Below are 11,862 nucleotides of genomic sequence, written 5' to 3'. Positions count from 1 at the left end.
GCTTAGTCCCTCAAATGACAAAAAAAAAAACAATGTGTGGTGATTTTCACATTGATATGCTAAACCCAAACGGACACCAAAAAACATCAGATTTTATAAATGTAATGTAATAAAATTAATACATTCTGGCCCGCACATATACAGTACTTAGTACGCTCTCTTCCTAATTGCTGTTCCTAATTTACCCACTAGAGGCAGTATCACTACGCGACATCACCCCGGGCGACCTTTACCCCCAATTTCTAAAATGGCGACAATAAACAAAAAAAGGAAAGATGACTGCGAGGGTCGACGCTTCAAAGATGGGTGGAAATTGGACTATTTCTTCACAGAAATACGTAACAACTGTGTCTGTCTCATTTGCAAAGAGACCGTGACTGTTTTTAAAGAGTTCAATGTCAAACGACATTACCAAACGAAACACGCTGACATGCATGACAATTTGACCGGGGAGGAACGCAGTAAGAAATTGACGCAACTTGAAGCGTGTTTATTCTCACAGCAGCAGTATTTTGCAAGAGCCCGAGAGTCAAATGAGAATCCCACAAAGGCTAGCTACGAGGTAGCAACACTGATCGCGAAGCATTGCAAACCTTTCACCGAGGGTGAATTTATCAAAGACTGCGTGATGACTATGGCGAAGAAAATATGTCTTGAGAAGCAGCAAGAGTTTGCCAAAGTTTGCCTGGCACATAACACCGTAGCACGCAGGATTGAAGAAGTGTCGTCAGACATCAAAAGACAATTGGGGGTCAAGGAAAGGAGTTTGACTTTTTTTCGCTGGCTTGCGATGAAAGCACAGACGCCTCAGACACTGCCCAGTTGCTTATTTTGGACAATGAAATGAACGTTACTGAAGAACAACTTGACCTGCAGAGCCTGAAACCCCAAACAAGAGGAACAGACCTATTCTCCTCTGTTTGCGCTGCCGTGGATGACCTAAAACTCCCGTGGAATAAAATTTCTGGGATTATTACGGATGGCGCACCATCCATGGCTGCCGAACGAAGTGGATTAGCAACACTAATATGTAACAAAGTAAGTGAAGAAGGGGGTAGCGCTGTAAAACCCCATTGCATCATTCATCAGCAAGTTCTGTGTGCCAAACATCTCCAATACGAACATTTTATGAAACCGGTGATAAAAGCTATTAACTATATTCGCTCCAGAGCGCTATGCCACTGCCAGTTTCAACTGTTTCTCAACGATGTTAATGCAGACTATGGAAATGTTGTCTATTTCACTGACGTAGGATGGCTTAGTCTGGGCTCTGCACTGTCACGCTTCTACTCTCTTAAGCAGCAAATCTGTGAGTTTTTGGCTGAAAAGGGACAACCTATGCCAGAACTGGCTAGCAGATTTGGGTTTTCTAGTTGACATTACAGAGCACCTTAATGTCCTGAACACCAGTCTCCAGGGACCAGACGGAGTCATAAGACAACTATTTTCACACATGACAGCCTTTGGAACCAAGCTCAAACTGTTTGAAAGACACCTGTCGCAGACCCAGCTCGGGCTGGGCGATATGACCTAAAATCAATATCGCGGTATATTGGGCAATTTTACCTCGATGACGATAAATGCACGATAAATTGAGGACCAAAATCAAAATAAATGCAGGAAATGCATATTAACTGTTTTTTATTGACCAAATGGTACACATTACTTTCAGTGAAAAATAAAAGTACAAAAACCATTTGTATAAGCATTCCAAATAGCTTGCTTTGCATGATTTAAACAATGTCACAAAGAACAGGAGAAAAAGGGTACCTCTCACAAAATCTTTTTCTGCAATAGATTGTGACGAGATGCTGTAATGCCATTTGCAAAGGCCTAGATTTGTGTAAAGGTATCTTGTAAACAATATAAATAATGCCATGTGCAAAGGAGCTAGTCACCTGTAAACAAAATGCTAAATAGAATGAAAAAAAATGTCAATGGAATGCCAGTGCCAAATAAACAAGTGTGCTTCATCAGGAAAATGCCGTCTCGAGTATGCTGGTGCGCGGTCGCCACTTGTCGTCTATGTACTGCACATTCAGGCTCAAACAGGGATGCATGTTGCGACTCGACCACAAGTCGGATGAGGATGCAAAATGCTTGACATGTCTCCGCTCCCGTCCCGATGTTGTCCATATTGGGAAGTACGGTTTGTGAAAAATATTTTTGTACCTCTTGTCGGCTACTTTCATGACCCGTTAAAATCCCGTGCGCTCCACTGTAGCTAGAGGAGCTATATCTTTAGGTATGTGCTAGACTATCTCGTCCACCTCTTAGACGTTCTCTTGTATGGTGTCGCCTCCGTTATGGGATGTTGTCACTTGTCGAACCTTGCTTCTCACTTTTAGCTCAAGTTCCATGTCAACAGCATGGTTGTGTTGTGGGTGGTGAAAAAGAAAAGGTTGGACGCGCAGTTTTGGTGCTTACGATGCACTTTGTAGTTCATGTTCTTTTGCGTAAACATCGTCTTTATGGAACCCAAAACATTTCCAAACGACAGATGTCGAATTTCTTTTCGGGACAAGCGTGACAGGAACAATTTCAACTAACGTTACTTCGTCTTCAGCCGTGTCAAACTGACAAATAAAGCAATATCATAAATTTTAAAAAATGAGCCAGAGTATTGAGAAAAAAATGAAGGTATAAGATTTTTTTTTTGAGAGAGAGAGACAGACCGAGAGAGAGAAAGAGACTTGAAGTGGGCAGAGAGATGAATGAAATGTAAGATTGGCACTAAATATGTGGGGAAATATTCAGTGTAAAGATGAATACCACTGGGTCAGGCCACTCTCTGGTATATGTTTATGGTATGTTTAGGGCTGGCCATCCAGTAAGTAAAGTATTTTTCCCCAGGCTTGTCAAAATCTGGGTTATTACCTGGTCTGTTGGTTGCAGCCATGATAAAGACTTGTCGCCGAGTTTCCAAGCCATCCATTTCTGTTAGCAACTGGTTAACCACACGTATGCTGGCTCCTGACTGAACATAAACCAAATAAATGAATGCATAGGGATGAATCATGATAAAAATTGTAGGCATTAATTCTACTATGCAATGACCAGGGTTATTATAGTTTTGGAATTCCAATTAGTTTATATTTCATTTTGAGCTTTGTTTTAAATGTAGATAGTTTCGATTAGTTTTCAGACGGCTTTGTTAGTTTCCAAAATACAGTTAGTTTACTTTTACATTGTTTTTGTATTAGTTTTGGCTTTGGGAAAAATTGTTTTACTTGCATGCAAGATTAAAAAAAGACCATGGTAAGCAGGACTGCACGATAAATCAAAATCTAATCGACATCAAGGTTTGACCTAGTGCAATTATCTAATCGCAAGACAGTGAGGTTATGTATAGTTTTTTTCTCTCCCCCAACCTTTGGTGTTTGAGTGATAGATGAATTGGCCAAATAGAGGCCAATTGGAGTTGTTGGCTAACACGGGTTAGTTTGCGCTCCGATGCCTACAGTCAGCTCAGCTCAATTACATGCTTCACATGCACCTCGGGTTTTATCTGTGATTGCCGTGTACCGAAGTGGATGTAATGGAAGTAACTTCTGCCGCTATAGAGGAGGAGAGGGAGAAGCTCGTGCTGAAAAGAAGGGCGGCACATCTATTATTTGGACGTACGGCGGATTAGACAAAAATGAACCGCATCAAAAAAAAAAAAAGTGTCAGAAAAAGGCCACACGAACAACTTATTTCAACGTTTAAAACGCAGACCACTGATTTGAGTATGAAGCCTGTCAAACAGGTTCAAAATAAACAGATGAAGGGGAGGCAACCACTAGCAGTCATTCCTGTGCTGAGCTAACATTGCTAACAGTAGCAAACGCGTTATGAAAAAAAAAAAAAAAAATAGCGTTGTTTTTCTGTTGTTCTGTAGTTTTCACGGTGCAGAACGCGGAACATGGTTGTTCAGAGATAAAAGATTATCGACACCGGTTTGAAACTCTCTGCGTCCTTATTTAAAATCCCAGGAGCTGCCACACATAGCACAATTTTGTTGTTAAAAAAAAAAAAATCTGCGAAGCAGCAAGGCCGTGAGAGATGAAGCGCGATATAGCGAGGGATCATTGTAATATTTTCTTTGAGACCTCAATAGTCTAAACATCATATTCGGATTAATATTGCGTTGACAGACTATAAATTAAGGAGCAAAATCCACCTGTTTTCATCCATCTCAGCGGGCGGCCATTTTACCACTTGCTGTTGACTCAAGATAACCACTCAGGATTGACCTGCTTTCTGTATTTGGTCATGTGACGTTTGCAATCTGAGCTATTAGCAAGCTATTAATCGGAATATTGGGTTTAGACTAGTGGGGCCGCATAGAGCATATTGTAAAATTTTTTTTTTTTTTTAATTCTTTTTTTTTTTACTTAATTTCCTCAAATATCTACATTTAGTACATATTTTCTCACCTCATGGCCTGAACGTCGAGGACATAAAGCATCAATCTCATCAAAGAAGATGACACAAGGAGCAGAATTGCGGGCCCTTTGAAAGATTTGTCTAACAGCCCGCTCACTTTCGCCAACATACTGTACAAATAGAAAGGACAATTAGGAAGAGTACCCAAATGCATGAGGCAATTGTATCAGTTAGATATACTTCGGGTTGGGAATCGAGTCTTGATAATCGATTGGAACCGTTTGCAATTTAAATTTCTGGCTCCCTTCTGCCGACACGAACAAGAGACCCAGGGAGAAGTTCGCACGTGTCAGGAATCAGAAGTATGGGTTCATTTTGTTAAACTACCGTAATTTCCGGATTGCAAAACACAACAGCGCCAAATGAGTAGTATAAATGAGCGCTGGCGGCAAACCTTTGCTTGTGCGGCTGGAGAAATCACGAACACACTATTTCATCCATGGCACATATGAAATCCCAGTATCCCTAAGTAGCCCGGGCTGTGAGGGTCCTTTAGAGCTTCTCGCAGCTCTAGTTCTTGAGTATTTTTTGCTATTTCGCTGACACATCTCTACTCCACATTTCAGCCCATTCATCATTATTATAGTGAATATGAGTGTATACGAGTGGAGTTACTATTTATTTTATAAGTTTAATTGCAGTATGAACCCCTAAATGTTCTGCAATATTTCAATTTAAGGACCAGTGTGCCTCTTGTTAAAAAGTCAGTCTGGAGCCTCTCTCTATGACACTAACACATCCGGCGGCACGGTGGCCGACTGGTTAGCACGATGGTCTCACAGTGAGAGACAGCATCGGTCGTGGGTACGATCCCGGATCCGGCCTTCCTGTGTGGAGTTTGCATGTTCTCCCCGTGCCTGCGTGGGTTTCCTCCGGGTACTCTGGTTTTCTCCCACATTCCAAAAACATGCATGGCAGGCCGATTGAACAATCTAAATTGCCCCTAGATATGAGTGTGAGTGCGGAGGGTTGTTCGTCTCTGTGTGCCCTGCGATTGGCTGGCAACCAGTTCAGGGTGTCCCCTGTCTACTGCCCAAAGATAGCTGGGATAGGCTCCAGCACCCCCGCGACCCTAGTGAGGAGAAGCGGTATTGAAAATGGATGGATAGATGGACTAACACATCCTTATTCTCTGTGACTCACCATGTTGAGAAGCTCTGGACCTTTGACAGATATAAAGTTGAGACCTGACTCATTCGCCACTGCCTGTAACGACAGATCACAATAACATCATCAAAGCCATTAAATTTAAAGTAAATGTAAATAATAGAGAATCTAAATTATTTTTTTAATAAAGCAACCCAATTCAGATGTACAATGTACAATGTTGAGATGCTATCATACCATAACCATTTGGTAGGATTTGCATTGTCTTAGCTGATCTCATGCTGGACTCTTTTGTACAAAGAGATCTTTGCCTAAAGCAGGTCGTAGGGAACTCTGTAGAGCCATATCATGCCCTTTTTAGATCTCTCCCTACTCATTGGAATCAAATGATCAAGATTGTTTCAGAGTTCCCCAGAGCTTGTTGATGTGCTGATCATTTGAATCAGGTGTGTTGGAGTATGGAGAGATCGAAAACAGGCAGGATATGGAACCAGAGTCCCCGACTCCTGACCTAAAGAGTTTCTCCAGCATCTTGAGGCCTATAAACACGCCAATCTGACGTCGGCCGTCAACAATGTGGCAAAAGTGGCTCAGCCATAGTGAAGCCCCCGTCACTAACGCTGGCTGTCAAGTCTTAACTTTTGTCTTTTTCCACCATCTTAATTTTTCCATCTTTCTCTGTGCATGCACTCGCAGCTGACGAGACGCTTTGATGCGGCCAGCCCAGCAGACTAACCGAAAGGAACATATATTTTCGTGGTGTAGGCCCAGCTAGCTAACTGCACAGCCCAATTTTGGTAGTTAACCACTGATGCTAATAAGGTGATCAAGTTCTTGTATAGTAGGAGTGGCAAGACTCATGCCAGGTACATCAGTGGGCTCTGTCTTAGCCATTGCATAAGCTGATTATTTGGCAAAATGTTGCACAAGAGGCCATGCCATGTTCTTCTTTTCATGGCTCAGCACCAGTAAATATTTTTAAATTAAAAAAATTTAAATTAATTGAAGGCCGCACTGAGTGTGAGTGAGGGCCGCATGCAGCCCCCAGGCCACCAGTACCCCATCCCTGAACTAACCAACAAAACATGGAAAAACACAAATGTAAACTAGTACAGTCATATTTTTAAGCCAATGAAAATTGCAGACGAATTATTAATATACATAGACAGAACTGGGAGGTAACATTTTTGACATTAGTATTTGTGTATTGGAGAACCTTAGCAAGAAGGGTTTTTCCACAGCCTGGAGGACCAGCCAGCAGCACTCCTGATGGAGCACTCAACCCAAGAGCCCTGAACTGCTCAGGAGAACGTACTGGAGCCTGCATGACATACGGATGTGTTATATTTGATTTACAATTGTGATGAAATTAAATGTTAGTCTTAGAAGAGGGGTCCACGTTACATTATACAAAACAATATAATACAACTATCTGCATAGTGCATTTCATAACAGTTGCAACTGTTACAAAGAGCTTTAGACAGAGTAAACCAATTGTGAGCTACCGGTCAATCGCAAAGGGAGTGTAGCTCTCAAGGCATTAGCGCAATCACTGCCAGCTATATCAGTTTAATGTGATTAATATAATACACTATAGCTGCCGGTCAACCGCGGAGAAAGAGTTGGGGGAAAAAAAGTAGACTCCCACCTATCAGTCATTTGCTTAACAGTGCGCTATTTCATTGGGTCTACTCCAGTGATTCTCAACCATTGTGCCAGGCTGCATTAATGTGCCTTGAGAGCTCTTAAGTTGTGCCGTGGGAAATTGTTTAGACAGGTTGAAATCAACAGGGTGTGAGATCATCAACGTCAGGGGAGGGATGTCACTAGTCGCCACACTCCTGACATTCACAGTTTTAAATTAAAACCAAAACTATCAATAAACATCCACTGAACAGTATACAAGCAAACAATAAAACCAAGAAATGGATTGCATTAACACAAAGCATGCATCTCTCATGCCATTCATATCCCAAAAAGAAACATAAATAACACAAAACAAGTATTGCCAAGCATTCTGGGAGTCTTTCAGCCATCAGATGGCTGGTTAGAGAGATGTCGTAGCAACAACAGCCAGCCGTCTCCCAGACTCCGTAGGGTGGACTCGACTTACATGATTACTTGTGTTTGTTGTGTTACCAAAGTATTTTATTTTAGCACGACATCACTTACATATAACGTGGCACTCTTCAGTTCTCTTCCACTGTTGTGATTCCATACATGTGCTTTGAAATAAAGAGCATTTTGGATCTCACAGTGAGGTAGGTGGCTGTAATCCATGTTTGTTTTCCTTGGTGCATGTGCGCGTCAAGGAAATGACGGCCACCGTGTTTCTTAGTTCCGCATTAGAACATTACGTATAACTTAAATCAACATATTTAAATAATTGTTGGTCTAAGTCTGAATCGCGATGCATCTAAAAATTGGAATTTCCCCCCAGCTCTACTTACAATGAATATTCTGCTCCGTTCTTTCACTTTGTTTGATCGATAATTTATCAATGCCATTTTCTATTGATATCAATCACGTGACTATCGCGATACAAATTGATATGAAATTATTGGCCCAGCCCTATCCAAAACTATGATAAACTTGCCCACCACTGGAGGCACCATGAAGCGGTGACACAGCCAAATTTGCACAGGTACTGCTGCTCACCCAAGATGGCACATCACTACGAGCTGTAGCAAGAAGGTATCTGAGTCTCCTGGCACAGCGACCAAAGCATGGTGGAGATACAAAGAGGATAGTACACCATCAGATGTGGAGGGGGCTGTAGGAGGCTAACAACCCAGCAGCAGGAACGCAACCTCCTTCTTTGTAAAAGGAGGTACAAGAGCACCACAGCCAAAGCTTTGCAAAAGAGCTTCAGCAGGCATATAATGCGCATGTTTCTCCTCAAACAGTCAGAAACAGACTCCATGAAGGCGTATGAGGGGCCTGACATCCACAAGTGGGTGCTATGTTTACAGCCCAAACCCATGCAGAGAGACTGGCATTTGCAAGACATCAATATTGGTAAATTTGCCATTGGCGCCCAGCGCTCTTCACGGTTGAGAGCAGGTTCCCTTCTCACTGAGCACATGTGACCGACGTGACAGAGTCCGAAGATGCTGTGGAGAATGTTCTGCTGCCTGCAACATCATCCAGTGTGAAGGGTTTGGTGGTTGGTAGGCAATGGTTTCGGGAGGCATTTCTATGGAAGGCTGCACAGCTAGCCTGCCGTGGAATGACCTGACGATTCCCCAAGGAGGGGATCCCTTAGTAGAGAATTCGCCATTTTATCAGGAGCATGCCCTGGCATTGTAGTGCGGTCATTCAGGCACGAGGAGCCCAAGCAAACTACTGAGCCTCATTTTGACTTGTCCTGAGGAATTTCCACTCAAGTGGGATAAGCCTATATTCAGTGTTTCCACTTTTATTTTGAGTAGGAGTCCAAAACCAGACCCCTATGCCATGGTAATTGAATTTTACATTAATCATTTTTATGTAATTTTCTTCTCGAAACATTCCACTGATTAATAAAGTTTCTCAAATGGAAAATTTTACATTTAAAGTTAATTATTTATTGTTCCGTTTGTTTGCATGTATATTATTAAATGCACACATACAAACAAACATACGTAAACAAGTACAAACATACATACATACATAAAGTAGATCATTTTGATTTGGTAAATTTTTAAGTAGCGTGTATGGAATCTTATCCCTAGTAAGTAAGTAAAAAAAAAAAAAAGAGCATAGGAATCAGGGAAAAATGTTAAAAAAAATCTAAAACCAGTTTACCAAAATAGCCATTGTAAGTTCTTCCCTTATTTCATGAAGGGCTCCCACATCATCCCAGGTGACATCAGGCACAGTGGCAAAGCCCTCCCTCTTGGCTGAAGGCTGCACATTGGAAAGAGATGCCTCAAAGTCTGACATAATGATAGAGAGGCTGGCCAGCTCATGCTCTGGTAGAGTATCGGTGTTCTTTAGCAATTGCAGCAGGTGCCACAGGTCACCCTGAAGGAAACGGAACACAAACCACTACAATGTGAGTAAATGTAAAATGGAAATAAATTTACATTTCATCTTGAAATTGATCGCACATCACGATGGAAAGTATGATGGCACAAAAAAAGATAAATCACTCTCCCATTTACAAACAAAATGAAATGATGCCCAGATAAAAACACACTCCATACTTTATACTGCACCCGGATACTGCCATATTTTATATATTGTGGCGACGAGTAGGGCAACACTTACCAATCCACAGCAAATCTATTAGTAACATTACAAAAACAAGGAGTTCAGATCTTTGAAAAGGTTGAAATTCTCAAACACACTCACAATCAGTTTATCCAGTCTTTTTCTTCTTTTCCTTTTGGCTGGTTCCTTCAGGAGTTGCCACAGCGAATCAGTTACCTCCATCTAACCCTGTCCTCTGCGTCCTCCTCTCTCACCCCAACTACTTTCATATTGTCTTTAACTACATCCATAACCCTTCTCTTTGGTCTTCCTAAAGATATTTTGCCTGGCATTTGGAAACTAACCATCCTTCTGCCAATATACTCACTCTCTCTTCTCTGGACATGTCCAAAACATCTCAGTTTGGCCTCTCTGACTTTATCTCCAAAGCCCGTAACATGTGCTGTCCCTCTGATGTACTCATTCCTGATCCTATCCATTTTGGTCACTCCCAAAGAGAATCTCAGCATCTTCATCTCTGCCACGTCCAGCTCTGCCTCCTGTCTTTTCTTCAGTGGCGCTGTCTCCAGACCAGACAACATCGCTGGTCCCACCACAGTTCCACAAATCTTTCTTTCATTTAGCTGAAACACTTCTATCGCGCGTCACACCTGACACTTTTCTCCACCCATTCCAGCCAGCCTCCAGATGCTTCTTCACTTCTTTTCCACACTCTCCATTGCTCTGGACTGTTGGCCCTAAATACATAAACTCCTCTACCTTCTTGGTCTCTTCTCCCTGTAAACTCACTCTTACTCTTGTGTCCCTCTCATTTACACACAGACACTCCGTCTTGCTACAGCTAATCCTCATTCCCCTCCTCTCCAGGGCAGACCTCCACCCCTCAATCTTCTCCTCCACCTGTTCCCTGCCCGCACTACAGATCACAATGTCATCTGCAAACATCATGGTCCATGTAGATACCTGTCTAACCTCGTCTGCCATCCCGTCCATTACCATAGCAAACAAGAAGGGACTCAAAGCTGATCCCTGATGTAGTCCCACCCCCACCTTGAACTCCTTCACCGCACCTACAGCACAGCTCACCACTGTCTTACAGTCTTCATACATGTCCTGCACCACTTGAACATACTTCTCTGCTACTCCAGATTTCCTCATACAGAACCCCAGTTCCTCTCTGGGCAGATCTACAAAGACACAATGACCTTCTCTGTACTTCTCTATCAGCATTCTCAAAGCAAATATTGCATATGTTGTACTCTTTTTTTTTTGGCATAAAACCATCCTGCTGCTCACAAATGTTCACCTCTGCCCTCAGTCTAGCTTCCACCACTCTTTCCCACAGCTTAATTGTGTGGCTCGTCAGCTTTATTCCTCTGTAGTTACCACAACTCTGCACATCTCCCTTGTTCGTAAAAATGGGCACCAGCACACTTCTCATCCATTCCTCGGGCATCTTCTCACTGTCTAAGATCCTGTTGAACAATCCAGTCAGAATTTCCACTGCTACCTCTCCTAGACATTTCCATACCTTCACAGGTATATCATCAGGGCCGAGTGCCTTTCCGCTCTTCATCCCCTTCAATGCTCTTCTCACTTCATCCTTACTGATTTTTGCTACTTTCTGGTCCACAGCAGTCACCTCTTCTTCTCTTCGTTTTCTCTCATTTTCCTAATCAATCAACTCTTCAAAGTATTCTTTCCAACTTTCTATCACACTACTCGCATCTGTCAACACACTTCCATCCCTATCATTTATTACCCTAACCTGCTGCTGCACTTCCTTCCCATCTCTGCCTCGCCAACCTGTATAGATCAGTCTCTCCCTCCTCACTGTCCAATCGTGCATATAAGTCGTCGTAAGCCCCTTGTTTGGCCTTTGCCACTTCTACTTTCACGTTCCGCTGCATGTCCCTGTATTCCTGTCTACTTTCTTCAGTCCTCTCAATGTCGCACTTCTTCTGAGCTAAGCTCTTTCTCTGGATCCATTTCGGCACCTCCTCATTCCACCACCAAGTCTTCTTTTCTCCTTTCCTTACAAATGACACGCCAGATGACTTTTCTACCCGTTTCCATGATCACATTTGCTGTAGTTGCACAGTCATCTGCAATTAGTTTATCCAGTCAAAACTG

At 42.5% G+C, this 11,862-nt stretch overlaps 1 protein-coding gene across 3 annotated transcripts in view; it reads right to left on the bottom strand.

The window, feature by feature from the left end:
- The window catches only part of nvl (nuclear VCP like), a 127,280-nt gene that overhangs the window by 31,857 nt on the left and 83,561 nt on the right, over window positions 1–11,862 (bottom strand). For all 3 annotated transcript variants that reach the window (XM_088304114.1, XM_088304115.1, XM_088304113.1), the window contains 5 exons: window positions 9,322–9,540; window positions 6,752–6,856; window positions 5,572–5,634; window positions 4,419–4,538; window positions 2,878–2,977 (listed from right to left, as the gene is read on the bottom strand). In XM_088304114.1, coding sequence (XP_088160240.1) covers window positions 2,878–2,977; window positions 4,419–4,538; window positions 5,572–5,634; window positions 6,752–6,856; window positions 9,322–9,540 — 607 coding nt within the window. The remainder of the gene's footprint in view (window positions 1–2,877; window positions 2,978–4,418; window positions 4,539–5,571; window positions 5,635–6,751; window positions 6,857–9,321; window positions 9,541–11,862) is intronic.

The sequence above is a fragment of the Idiotropiscis lumnitzeri genome, chromosome 9, assembly GCF_059441095.1.
Source record: "Idiotropiscis lumnitzeri isolate Australia: NSW breed Sydney's pygmy pipehorse chromosome 9, RoL_Ilum_1.0, whole genome shotgun sequence".
Classification (NCBI taxonomy): domain Eukaryota; kingdom Metazoa; phylum Chordata; class Actinopteri; order Syngnathiformes; family Syngnathidae; genus Idiotropiscis; species Idiotropiscis lumnitzeri.
Note: the sequence above shows the minus strand (reverse complement) of the source record. Positions and strands in the feature narration are given on the sequence as shown.